Raw genomic sequence first — 14,018 nt, forward strand, 5'->3', positions numbered from 1 at the left:
TGGTTACACTTCGGCAAAATGATACATACTAAAAACTAAAGCCACATGATGGTGCTTTCACATGAAGGTAGCAACAATATGGCCCGATGTGATATAGCACTAGTTACGCCATTTCTTGAAAATCCTTTAAAATTAATGCACACTCCCAATATGTTACGCTTCCTCAATATGGAGGAAAAATAAAAACTTCTTTCCCTCTCTTTTTTCCCTCTTCCTGCTTTATTCCTGTTACAAAAGCCTCATAACCACGGTTATAATGCAAATCGTATCGCGCTTAAATGTCTAATACGCAACTGCGATAATTCAGCCACGTTTCCGCCCATTAAACAGGCTGTAGAATATATACAGGATATATAAAGAAAGCGATGGTCTCTCGTTTCTTCATTTCCTTTTTTAACATTTTTCTTTTGTAACATCGCTGGAAGAAAGTGCATGAAACAACTGGCAAAGCAGCTATTATCGTTCATCGCGTGACACAAACTTTGTTCGGGTGCACCACGTCGGACACATGATTTTAATGAATTTATAGGACAGTCTGGCAAATAATAAGCTTTATCTAGAAATACTTTTCAATTGCCACTGATCAATAGACACATGAGTGGAGATGAATTGTATTAAATTTTCTAGAGGATTATGAGATATATTCCTGGTATTATGCACCACAGAGCAATAGAAAAGTATGACGATAATGATCTTAACTCACTGTATTTGTAACTAATTTTCTACTGCCAGTCAAGTTTACCAGAATTTTTTTCTTTTGAGACTCCTGCCACATATGTATCCCGAAGAACGCTGTTCTTCATAACATTTATGAAAATAACTCGTCATTATTGGCTATTTAATTGTGGTTAAAGGAAGACACAATGTACTCCCGCCGTCTGCTTTTTTTTTAAATTCATGACCACGTGTGCAATTCAATTCCCTTCTGTCAGAATAATTAATGCATTCGAGCGTTGTCTTCGGCGCATCTAGAAAATGCAAGAATTACTTGCTTCTCTTCGATGGTATAATGTCATCGCTGAGGAAAATTATCAAAAAAAAAGATGAAAAAAGAACTGACGATCGTTTGAGACATCCGTACTACACTGGAGGAAAAATTTTCTGCCTTCGTTTATTTCTTTTAAGTCTCATATTCAGTCGTATAATTCAATCCCGTTCAATTGGAATAACTGACGCAGTCATTGTACGTTTAATAGTCTCAGTACCAGCAGAAAATGCAAGAATTACTCATAATTTATCGAAGGTATAGCATGATGGTGAAGGAAAGTCCTTGAAAAAGAAAGAGAGAAGAGAGAAGGCTGACATCTGCAGGAGGAAACATGTAATATCTTTTTCAATGCGCGATCACAAGGCATTATTTAAAGCGACGACAGTATTACAAAACGTTGCATGCACATAATGAGTTATATCTCGATTATCTGCTACATTGCGGAAAGCATAATAACGATTGATCCACGGCCATTGGAGTGGGGACGTAGCATGTGGGGATGCACTTGGAGGATTGGTCGATGGTCCCTCAGTTTATCGTGTACTAGAGTATCGTGCATGCTCAAACTTTTGCTTCCTGGGAGATCCTTGGAACCGTGGACAGATGGTTGTCACGAGCACGATCAGTCCGTCGGTGCAAATCGGCCTTCGAGCATTCGCCGTGTGGCCGGGCGTGCCCTATGCCGACGTTCGCCGACTGATTTACGTGTTGAGCCTAATCTTCATACAGTACTTTCAATATTTGTTCATATACGTGTCCTTCAAGTATGGCGAACGGGAAAATCTCATGTATAGTATACCGCAGACTCTGTATTATACTTTGACCATCATCAAGCTGATAACACTTTGGAAATATGATCGGTAAGATATTATGGCAGATAACAGTGATTTTATGTTTTCCTTAATCTCCCGATATTGCGTATTTGCGGGGCGAAATCGTTGCAGAATCTCTCAGCGAGTAACCATTCGTACGTTGATCTTCGTTAAAGCGAAACCGCAATTAGAAATTACGGTCTCTAAATATTAGTTACCGTCGTGGTATATGATCCCTCGTATAGAGAAGTGATAAAGCATCATTTCAACAAGTATCTCTATCCGATTAAAGCGACAAATTGCAGCGTGATTCGCGAAGTACTGGCCACTGTGGAGACTGATTGGCGCGAGTGCGTGAAAGACGATCAACACTTGCACATAATGACGACGAAAGCTAATATCTCGAGTTTTTTCGCACATGGCTTGTTGATTATCAACTCGATCGATTGCTTATTTTGCTTTGGAGGCGACAACGCAATGGCTATAGTGCACAAGCTGAAAGGTGACAATGTTACTACACGACCTTTTCCTCTGATGGTGGTGTTCCCCCCAGCGGCCGAGCAATCGCCGGTTTACGAGCTGCTTGTCATAATCTTGTTTTTGCAAGGAATGTCGTCGGCAGTTATCGTTAATGTTGTGACCGGTCTGATCTGTACTCTGGTACGTTTTGCAAAATGCTATAACCATTTTGCTCACAATTTGAAAGCGTCGATGAGGGAAATCTAATGTAGCGTTCTTTACCATTAAATATAATATCTTGAACACGATTTCACGCCAACTCTGTGGCAATGTTCCAAATACGATATAAATGACTGAAAGTTTACTGGCAATCGATAAAAAGATTTGTATAATATAGTAATGGATTACTAGAAATGGCGGAGGAGGAGGAGGGAGAGTGCATTGCATTCTGCTTTTTCCTTCTTTTTTTTTATAATCGAGATTTCCTCTTTAAACGGAATACTTGAAATCTTTGCAGATACTTAAGTATATTTTAGGTATTTCATGCATGCGGACAAATCGAAATCATGTGTCAACAATTGAAAGATATCTCTGAGAAAATGATGTATTATGGATCTCCAAGTTTTTCAACAGGAACGCTGGTCAATAGGCATAATAATGTCATCACATTTGCTAAGAATATTGAGAAGCTTTTCTCCTTCATATCTTTGATGCAAGTTTTTTTCAATACGTTAGTAGTCTGCTTCCTGGGAATCTACCTTATGACAGTGAGTATCGCAGCGTTCTCATGCGCTTCCAGTGATCTGTACCGATAATTAATTTAGTTTTTCTGATTATTCAATGAAACAGTCTCATAATGAAAGTGGTGTGGCCCTGTTTCAAGGCATATTTGGTTATGCCGTCATAATGGCGGAAATTTTTATATTTTGTTTTGTTGGAGAATACCTAAGCATTAAGGTTAGTGATAATTTAGTATAATTTCTTCATGCTGCTTAACTTGATAATTAATTTTAAAACATAGCAATTTCAATGACAATATATGTTCGAGAATGATTACAGCACACTCATTTTAATATACCTGTATTTTAATATATATTGATATTAGCTTGGACTTTTGCTAATGTAAGTCTTTTTTAAATTGTAAATTATTTAAAAAAAGGTGCACACGCACAGCATACACGCAACATATATACATACGTCACTATAGTAATTATGTAAGGATCTGTGTGTCGTTATTGTTGAGTGTATTGTGATAATTTTTAAAAGTAACAATCGCAAATATAACGCTTGTAATGTAACGACACGTATAACTTCACTTGTATTATTTAGTTTCTTGTATTAATTTCTTACTCTTATCGGTATGATCACGATGATATTATATGGATATCACATGATTGGAGGCAAAACGATATCTGGAATATAAAATGTTGAAAAAACAAATATAGTATAGTTGTGACGGAGACGTGGAGACGCAAATTTGTAAAATAGAGGAGAATCGAGTCGCGAAACGAGTGAGAAGGAGCGAAGTTTTTGTTCCGTCACCATGAGTAGGAAAAAAGAGCGAGTAGTGAAAGCATCGAGAGGTATCAATTCGAGAAAAGCAAAGTCGAATCTCAGCAAATCCCACTTGCATTTGATGAATTAATTTATCTAGGAACAACGACTTTTAAATTAAATATCATTTTACCAACTTAAAAGAGTATCCCACAGTATCATAAGTATATTGTGTTGTTTATAGGCGAAATCTGTTAGTAATTTTTTTATTAATAAAATAAAATATTATTTTATTTAAAATAAAAAATTTTGTTTTTATTTAAAATAAAAATAAAATATCATTTTATTTAAATTTCTGTTTGTTTCATTGCTCTTAGAGTAGATCACTTGGCGATGCAGGATACGAAGCTTTATGGTACAATATGTCGCTTAGTCAGAGTAAAGACATATTATTCATAATTATGAGGTCACAGAAGCAACTGACCATGACGGCTGGAGGGGTGAAAGATTTATCTTTAGAACTTTTCACCAGCGTAAGTATGTGGGTTTTACTTGACGTATAACTATTTGATTCTTTGTATTCTTTTCAATTAATATCAATCCTTGTTATAATATGCTCCTCCTTTCGGATGACAATTCGTTTTGTCTTGTTTTAGATCATGAAAGCCTCTTGCTCATTTATGTCCGTTTTAAATGCGATGTATTGATATCGTTTTAAACTATAGCATGGCAACATTAGCGATAATTAACGTAATTAGTATAGGTTGTCAATTCGGAAACTGTAATCAATGAAACTAGATAATAATTGTATATTAAATTTTGTTATCAATTCAAAGTGTTAGGTATTAGATGGTTACAGAATTTAAGCTTATAATTAATAAGATGCAATAAATACCTTATTCTGTTGTTTTGCGCATTGTTATATACTGTATATCATAATATTTTTATTTAGAATATAGTAATAGATATTTAGAGTATAGTCCGTTGGATCTTCATCGGAAATTTGAATATCTCTGCACAGTCCATATAGCATTTTTTGCCGCTTATGCTTGCAACAAGTTTAAATTTATATCGATTCATGTTTTTTATTTTTCATATTTCTATTTATACACTCGACAAAAGATTGACTCACTCAAATATCGAAGAAAATTGTCCGTTATTATTTTACGCTTTCTCAATATAGACGAAAAATAAAATCTTTCTTTCTCTCTCTCTTTCTTCTTTATTTCTCTTACAAAAGCTTTATAACCACGGTTACAATGCAAACCCGATCGGTTTGAATGTCTAATACGTAATTGCGATCATTCAACCACGTTTCCGTCCATTAAGTAGTAGGATATATACAGGATATATGAAGAAAGAGATAGTCGCTCGTTTTTTTCATTTCCTTTTTTGTAGCATCGCTGGAACAAAGTGTATGAAACAACTGGCAAAGCAGATATTACCATTTATCGCGTGATACGAACTTTTTCGGATGCGCGGTCGGACATATGATTTTAATGAATTTATAGGACCGTCTGGCAAATTACAAGCGTTATCTCGAAATATTTTTCAAATGCAACTGATCAATAGACACATGAGCGGAGACAAATTGTATTAAACTTTCTAGTGGATTATGAGATGTATTCTTTGTATTATGCGGCATAAAGCAATAGAAAAGTATGACTGATTTTAACTGACTATTTATAACTAATTTTCTACAGCGAATCAAGTTGTTCAGAATTTTTTTCGTTTGAGACTCTTACCACATGTGCATTCCAAAGAACGCTGTTCTTCATAACTTTTATGAAAATTACTCGTCATTATTGGCTATTCAATCGTGAACAAAGGAAAATACAATGTATTTCCTCCGTTTGCTTTTTTTAATACTCGCCTGCAATTCAATTCTTATCCGTTAGAATAACAAATGCCATCGAACGTTGTCCTCGGAACATGTACAAAATGCGAGGATTACTCGCTTCTCATCGATGGTATAATGTCATCGCTGAGGAGAATTATCGAAAAAAAAGAAGGAAAAAGAACTGACGATCGCTTGAGACACCCCTACTGCACTGGAGCCACAATTTTCTACCTTCGTTTATTTCTTTTAAAACTCATAGTCAGCCGTATAATTCAGTCCCGTTCTGTTGGAATAACTGATGCAGTCATAGTACGTTTAATGGTCTCGGTATCAGCAGGAAACGCAAAATTTAATTATAATTTATCGAAGGTATAGCATGGTGATGAAGGAAAGTTCTTGAAAAAGAAAGAGAAAAGAGAGAAGACTGACATCTGCAGGAGGAGAAACGTAATAATTTTTTTTCGATGTACGGTCAGATGGCATTATTTAATGCGCCTACAGAATTACATGATGTTGCATGCACGTAATGAGTTCTCGATTTTCTGTTACATTGCGGAACGTATAATAACGATTGTCGCGGATCCGACGGGCTGAGCTCCCGTCGGGCAGCGAGCTGACGCGCTGATTGCGCCCAGCGCAGGGCGCGGTGAGGTAGGAGAGCGAATTGAACAACTCAGCAGTTGGTTTGGAAAACACTTTATTGATGAACCGACCACTGTCCGAGGGAGCAGTTCGACGGCCAGCTGGTTCGCTACGGAAATCTTCGAGTGCCGACGGCTGGGTCAGCCGAGCGCGGCGGAGATCTTGTTGAGAGAGAGGGTCTCTCTCCGCGGACGGAAATCTTGTTGAGAGAGCGATTCTCTCTCCGCGGACGGAAATCTTCTACGACCCTGGCCCGCGTCCGCGAACCGTCGAACGGACCCTTTCTCGTAGTATCGTAATCACGCAGTCGGTGCACAATAATCACGCACAAGTATTCACAGAACAAACAAAATTGAGGCACGATAGCGCGCTAACGGCGCGAGCGGCAAGCGAGTAACAACGGTCGCTAACTCGCGTTCGAGAGAGCGGAGCTGGCCCGAGAGAGAGAGAGATCGGCTCTCGGCGCTCGAGAGGCGTCGCGGCGCTGCTCCTCCGCGTCGAAGGAATTGCAATTGCAACGGAGCGCTCAGTCCCGCTACAGATAAGATAGCTGGCGGACCGATTTGAGACGCGACGCGTTTGCTGAGATAGCCGGAGCTGAAGATTAGCTGTTTCTCAGCTGATCGAGACGTGCTCCTTTACTGATCGCTGCGAAGCACGGACTGCCCTCGCCGTCGGCGAGGGCAGCTTTTAAAGAAAAAGCACTTGGCGACAAGTCGCCCGCTGGTTGGTCGCGGTTGCCGAATCTTCGAGATCATTTCCAAATAATGCCTGCACGGTAACAGCAGCGATCTAGCTTGCGAGAAGAAAAGCGCGAATGTTTGTTTGTTTGCGCGTATGGTCGGCATGGCAACCGCGGACAACCAGCGAAATCAGTGCTGAAAAAAAAGTGGACTCGCGCTGCGGCTAGCGCGAGCCCATAGCGATGATAGCGGGCGAGCGAACGTTCTCGAACGTTCGATTGCCTAACGCTAAATAATTAATCTCGCTCTCGAACAACGATTGATCCGCCAACATTAAAGTGGGGACGTAGCATGTGGGGATGCACTTGGAGGATTGGTCGGTGCTCTCTCAGTTTATCGTTTACTAGAGTATCGTACATGCTCCGACGTTTGCTTCCTAGTATATCCTTGGAACCGTAGACAGATGGTAGTCACGAGCACGATCTGTCCGTCGCTGCAAATCGGCCTTCGAGCATTCGCGGTATGGCCGGGCGTACCCTACGCCGACGTTCGTCGACTGATTTATGTGTTAAGCTTAGTCGTCATACAGTACTTTCAATATTTGTTCATTTACGTGACCTTCAAGTATAGCCAGCTACAAAATCTCTTGGACAGCATACCATCGACCATGTATTACACTTTGACCGCCGTCAAGCTGATAACACTTTGGAAGTACGATCGGTAAGATACTGTGACAACGTGATTTTGTTTTCCTGGTTCTCCCGATATTGCGTGCTTGTGGCACGAAATCGTTATGGAATCGTTACGGTGAATCTCTCAGCGGGTAACCATTCGTTCGCTGATCTTCTTTAAAGCGAAACTGCAATTAGTAATTACGCTCTCTAAATATTAGTTGATACCGCGGTATATAATCCCTAGTATAGAGAAGTAGCAATGGCACGGCTCAAGAAGTATTTCTATCCGATTAAAGCGACAAATTGCAGCGTGATTCGTGAAATACTGGCCACTATAGAGTCTGATTGGCGCGAGTGCGTGAAAGTCGATCAGCACTTGCACATAATGACGACGAAAGCTAACATCTCCAGTTTTTGCGCACACGGCTTGTTGGCTTTGAACTCTATTGCTGGTTTGCTCTACTTCGGTGGCGAAAATGCGATTGCTATAGTGCACATGCTGAAGGGCAACAATGTTACTTCACGACCGTTTCCCGTGAGGGTAGTGTTCCCCTCAGCGGCCGAGCAATCACCGGTTTACGAGCTGCTTGTCTTCATCTTGTTTCTGCACGGAATGTCGACAATAATTATCGTTAATGTTCTGTCCGGTGTGATCCTTACTCTGGTATGTTTTGCAAAATGGTGTGACCATCATTTGACTCACAATCTAAAAATTTCGATAAGAGATTTGCGATTTAATATAATTTGCTAAATATGTTTTTATACCAACTCTCTGGCAATATTCTATATTCGATCTAGATGACTGAAAGTTTACTGGCAACCGATAGAAAGACTTGTATAATCAATAATGAATGACACACAAACACTTGGCGAATGAGAAGGGCAGAATGCATTGCATTCCATCTTTTCCTTCTTTTTCTATATAATCGAGATTCTTTAAAATATGTTTTCTCTTTAAATAGAATGCTTGAAATCTTTGCAGATGCTTAAGTATATTTTAGGTATTTCATGCATGCGGACAAATCGAAATCATATGTCAACAATTGAAAAATATGTCTGAGAAAATGATGAATTATGGATCTCCACGTTTTTCAACAGGAATGCTGGTCGACAGGCACAATAAAGTCATCACATTTGCTGAGAATGTTGACAAGCTTTTCTCCTTCATAGCTCTGATACAAGTTTTTGGTAATACTTTAGTAGTCTGCTTCCTAGGACTCTTCCTTATAACAGTGAGTATGGCAGTGAGCGTCCACATGAGCGTGCAGTGATTAATATCGATAATTAATTTAGTTTTTCTGATCATTTAATGAAATAGTCTCATAATAAAGCTGGTGTTGGTCTGTTCAAATCCGTATTTGCATACGCCGGTATAACAGCGGAAATTTTTACATTTTGTTTTGTTGGAGAATACCTAAGCCTTAAGGTTAGTGATTATTTAATATAAATAATTTTCTTGTGCTGTTTAATTTGATAATTAATGTATGACAATAGCAGTTTATTTAAGACAATATCTATTAAAAAATTATTATAGCGTAAACATTTTTTAATATATATGTATTTTAATATATATTGATATTAATGTGTACTTTAGTCTCTGTAAGTTTTTCTTTATTTCTATTTTACGTTCAAATAAAGAAACAGCATACACACAACATATAATAATACAATATATAATAATTGTACATATACATCACTATATTAATCATGCAAAGATTCATGTATCGTTATTCTGGATTGTATTATAAATATTCTGTAGTGCTTATAAATGAAAAACTGTTACTAATTTTTCTGATAATCTAAAGTGTCATTTTATTTGAATTTCTGTTTGTTGCATTGCTCCTAGAGTAGATCACTCGGCGATGCAGGATATGAAACTTTATGGTACAATATGGCGCCCAGTCATTGTAAAGATATATTATTCATAATTATGAGGTCTCAGAAGCAATTGACCATGACGGCTGGAGGAATGATGGATTTATCGTTGGAAGCCTTCACCAGCGTAAGTAGGTGGGCTTTATTTAGTGTATAACTATTTTATTCTTTGTATTCTTTCTAATAAATGTCAACTCTTGTTACAATATACATACCTTTGCGGATGACAATTCGTTTGTTTTAGATCATGAAAGCGTCCGCGTCATATATGTCCGTTTTGAATGCGATGTATTGACGTTGTTTAAAACTTATAGAATGACAATATTAGCGATAAATGTAATTAGTAAAGGTTGACAATTTAGAAACTGTAATCAATGAAACTAGGTAATAATTGTATATTGAATCTTGATACTGATTCAAAGTGTCAGGTATTAGATGGTTACAGAATCTGAGCTTATAGTTAATAAGATGCAATAAATACCTCATGCTTTTGCTTTGCGCGTTGTTATATAGTGCATATTATGATATTTTTACTTAGAAAATAATAACGTGGATGTATAGTCCGCATCATATCCAAGAAATTTTCTGTTGGACTTTCATCGGAAGCTTGAGTATCTCTGCATAGTTTAAGTTTCTCGCTGCTTGTGCTTTCAAGTAGTCTCCCACTCATATCTAGTCGATTCTGGTCCTTCTACTTTCGATAATTTTGCTGGAGATATGATCGGCAGAGAATCAACTACTAAAACATGAAGAAAAGTTACTCGTTATTACCTTATCCCTTCTCAGCACATAGGAGCCATAATATTTCCTTCCCTCGATCATTTCTCTTTCAACAATTACGATTACCATACAAGCCTAATCGGTTTGAACGCCTAGTACGTAATTGCGATCACTCAGCCGTGTTTGCACGTATTAAATATAATCTTCATAATATATGGAAAATGGCTTTTTCGTTTTTTCTTTTCTATTGTTACATCGTGATGCATGAAAGAATGTAAAACTGACAAAGCGATTATTATAGTTTAGTGGACGATATGAACTTCATTTTAATACACCGTCGGATATATAGTTTGATGCATTTATGGTATAGCCTGATAAATAATAAGCACTATCTTAAATTACTGTCTGATTATGTGTGGTCAATAGATATATAATTTTCTATCAAGCCATATTGGCTTACAAGTGCTTTATTACAACGCAGATATTCTCTAATTATATTTAATATAAAATCGAATATGAATGACTTTTCTTGTTGCTTTGTTACGTACACTACACACACAGAAATTGCGAAAATCACTCGCATTTTACCTGTAACTAAGCTTCTACAGCAACTCTAATCGGCGGAAACTTTTTTATAATTCTTAAACTCCTGTTGCATATACATCCCGAAGAACGTTTTGCTTTTTTGTAACATTTATAAAAATTACTCGCTATTACTCGTTATTCGCTCCTGGTCATAAGAGAGGAGATACAATGTGCTCCCCCCAATTATTTCTTTTAAAACTCGTGGCCATGCGTGCGATACAGTTCCGTTCTGTTAGAATATCTAATGCAGTTGGCGTACGTTTAATAGCCTTCGGCACACGTAGAAAATGCGAGGAACATTCGCATTCTATCGATGGTATAGCATTGTCGTGAAGAGAAATTCTCGAAAAAAAAAAAAAGAGGGAAGACTGACATCTATGAGGGGACATTTTTTCCTGAAGTGCGGTCAGTACACATTATTCAAAGTGCCGCTGGAATTAAAAGAGGTACCTGCAAATAATGAGCTACATCTCATCATTTTGTTATACTACGGAACGTATAATAACGATTGAACGGTAGTCACAGGAGTGGGGTCGTAGCACGTGGGGATGCACTTGGAGGATTGGACGGTGCTCTTTCAGTTTACCGTACACCAGAACATCGTGCATAGTTTGAGTTTTATTTCACCGTGTACTTTCTGTGAATCGTTAACAAATGGTATTCACGAGTACGGTTAGTCCGACGCTAAGAATCGGTCTCCGATTACTCTGCGCATGGCCGGACATGCGATACATCGTCGTTCGCCGGCTAGTTTTCATGTCGAGCATAATTGTGGTGCAGTACTTTCAGTATCTGTACCTCTTCGCGCACCTTAAGCTCGACGAGCTGCAGGATCTCATGGACAGCTTGCCGGCGACTATAGATTACAGTTTAACAGCCGTGAAGCTGATGACTCTTTGGACAAATCGCCGGTAAGATACTATGTCACAGAAAGTACGACTTCGAGTTCCGCGAATCTGTCTACGCGCTCGAGACACGAGATCGTCTCTGAGTGTGTACCATTCTTGTCACCTGTTTAATTGCACTGTCTAAGTATCAATCGATGTGGCGATTTATAATTTGGCGTGAGAGGTGATAGCGCCATCGCACGAAATATCTCTATTCGATTAAAGCAAAACATTACAGCGTGGTTCGCGATATACTGGCTGACATGGACACAGATTGGCGTGAGTGCGTGAACGTCGATCAACATTTGTACTTGATGACAGCGAAAGCCAGTGTCGCGCACTTTTTGTCGAACGCTTTGTTCAGTTTCAACGCATTCGCCGGTGCGCTTTACTACTTGGGCAATAACGCGATTGCAATCATACAACAGTCGGAGGGGGACAATGATACCACGCGACCGTTTCCTATGAAGATACTTTTTCCTTTTGAGACTGACCAATCACCGATCTATGAGCTACTTGTCGTCGGCTTGTTTGTGCATGCAATGTTTCACGTGTTAACGGTTACTGTTGTGAACTCGCTGATTTTTACTCTGGTACGTTTCGTAGAATTCTGCGACGAATTGATTCAGAAGTATCATTTGCGGCAGAAGTGATATAACTTTAGTTACCATCGATCATAATTTGCGAAACCTGCTTTCATACTCTGATGTCGCCTTGAACTTGGTCAGAAAATGAGACAATTTTTTGATCACTGAACGGGAGATTTTAATAATTAAATTATCAGTTATATACAATACGAGAAAATATGTGCTGTTTTCTCTTTCTTTCACTCCTATTTCCTATTCTTTTTTTTATTCGAGATATCCATCATAACGCAATTGCTTCTTTAAACATGATACTTGAAATCTTTGCAGATACTTAAGTATATTTTAGGTACTCCATGTGAGCGGACAAATCAATATCATATGTCAAGACTTTAAAGCTCTCTCCGAGAACACATTCTATTGCGGATCTTCTGAACATACCATAGGAATATTGATCGAAAAGCACAATAAAGTCATCTCATTTTCGCAGAATATCGGTAAACTTTTCTCCTTGGTAGCTTTGACGCAAATTCTTTTGAATACCATAGTTATTTGCGCCTTAGGATTCCTCCTTATGGCAGTAAGTATTGCAGTATCTTTACGTGTGCGCGATAATGAATATCATAATTCATTCAGTCTTTTTGATCGTTTAATGAAACAGTCTGATAAAGAAATTGGTATCGGCCTGTTGAAAACCATATTTGCTTATAGTGCTATGGTGATGGAAGTTTTTATCTTTTGCTTTGTTGGAGAATACCTAAGTTTCAAGGTTAGTGAGTATCGAAATGTTGTTAGATATAAATAATTTTCCTGCACAATTTAATATTATGGTTTATTATTAGTCGTAATAGCTCTGTTGTTTGAAACAATATTTAATTAAAAACATTTACAACATGCATGTTTTAAGATACATTTATCTTAAAATGAGTGGATGTTTTTTTATTTGCACATTTTAATACTCTCCCAGAGTAAATCACTTGCGGATGCAGCGTACAATTCTCTATGGTATAATATGATTCCTAATCAGAGTAAAAAGCTATTATTCGTAATTATGAGATCTCAGAAACAACTGAACATCACGGCAGGTGGAATGACAAATTTATCGTTGGAGACATTCACGAGTGTAAGTTTGGCGACTTTTCTAGATCTATAAGTATACTCGATGTCTTTTACACTTTTTCTAATATCACTGCTTGGTACAAAATATATCATTTCATGTATACATGTATGCTTGTTTTTGTGTTAATAATTTATGTCTTATTTTAGATCATGAAAGCATCAGCATCATATGTATCCGTCTTATATGCAATGTATTGATATCAGTCTTAAATCTTAGCAGGTCACAATTAATCCGAAATGGCGTAAATAGTACGTGAAAATTAAGGAACTGTGTTGTCAATGAAATTATACAAAATAATCGTAGACTTAATTTTTATTCAAAATATAGTCAGAAATCTGCCGATTTTTTTTTTTCATACAACTTATGCTTATGTTTAATATTAAACAATAAATGCCTTTTTGTATCTTTGTTAACTATACTATTAGGACCTTAACTTAGTTTCCGCCCGCAAATGTTAGATGGCAATGCAAACAGTTCTAGTAGTCATTACTAACGAAACAGGTAGTTTGTGATTAATTTCGACATTTCTCGATAACATTCAGTCAGCATACACAATTATTTTCCTAAACAACAATTTCTTTTGCTTTGTGAAAAATGGAACGCGATAAAGTGTTTTTTCGACATGTGCTTTTGCACTATTTTGATTTGAAAAAAA

The 14,018-nt window shown here is 37.6% G+C and overlaps 3 protein-coding genes across 7 annotated transcripts; all 3 read left to right on the plus strand.

Annotated features, from left to right (window-relative positions):
* The first annotated feature begins 1,538 nt into the window (after window positions 1-1,538).
* LOC116843565 (odorant receptor 13a-like) lies at window positions 1,539-4,493 on the plus strand. The gene is made up of 6 exons (XM_032814033.1): window positions 1,539-1,848; window positions 2,106-2,460; window positions 2,796-3,026; window positions 3,109-3,216; window positions 4,131-4,286; window positions 4,410-4,493. The coding sequence occupies exons 1-6, from the start codon at window positions 1,592-1,594 to the stop codon at window positions 4,458-4,460; spliced, it is 1,158 nt and encodes a 385-aa protein (XP_032669924.1). The 5' UTR covers window positions 1,539-1,591; the 3' UTR covers window positions 4,461-4,493.
* Window positions 4,494-7,127: 2,634 nt separating this feature from the next.
* LOC116843499 (odorant receptor 13a-like) lies at window positions 7,128-10,658 on the plus strand. Of its 5 annotated transcripts, none has more exons than XR_004377894.1 (6): window positions 7,128-7,638; window positions 7,902-8,256; window positions 8,594-8,824; window positions 8,911-9,018; window positions 9,444-9,602; window positions 9,712-10,658. XR_004377894.1 is itself a non-coding variant. In XM_032813956.1 (6 exons), the coding sequence occupies exons 1-6, from the start codon at window positions 7,382-7,384 to the stop codon at window positions 9,819-9,821; spliced, it is 1,221 nt and encodes a 406-aa protein (XP_032669847.1). In that variant the 5' UTR covers window positions 7,131-7,381; the 3' UTR covers window positions 9,822-9,958. The 5 variants fall into 5 exon arrangements, 3 of the variants coding, with proteins under 3 accessions (XP_032669847.1, XP_032669849.1, XP_032669848.1); XR_004377893.1 differs by having other exon boundaries at window positions 9,444-9,594; XM_032813956.1 differs by having other exon boundaries at window positions 7,131-7,638; window positions 9,439-9,598; window positions 9,712-9,958.
* Window positions 10,659-10,820: 162 nt separating this feature from the next.
* On the plus strand, window positions 10,821-13,648 carry LOC116843500 (odorant receptor 13a-like). The gene is made up of 6 exons (XM_032813960.1): window positions 10,821-11,683; window positions 11,898-12,252; window positions 12,593-12,823; window positions 12,905-13,012; window positions 13,211-13,366; window positions 13,510-13,648. Exons 1-6 carry the CDS (start codon window positions 11,427-11,429, stop codon window positions 13,558-13,560), a joined length of 1,158 nt encoding a protein of 385 aa, XP_032669851.1. The 5' UTR covers window positions 10,821-11,426; the 3' UTR covers window positions 13,561-13,648.
* Window positions 13,649-14,018: the final 370 nt, after the last annotated feature.

Source organism: Odontomachus brunneus, unplaced genomic scaffold (genome assembly GCF_010583005.1).
Source record: "Odontomachus brunneus isolate Ranch 3 - 2012 unplaced genomic scaffold, Obru_v1 Obru_scaffold_033, whole genome shotgun sequence".
In the NCBI taxonomy this organism is placed as follows: domain Eukaryota; kingdom Metazoa; phylum Arthropoda; class Insecta; order Hymenoptera; family Formicidae; genus Odontomachus; species Odontomachus brunneus.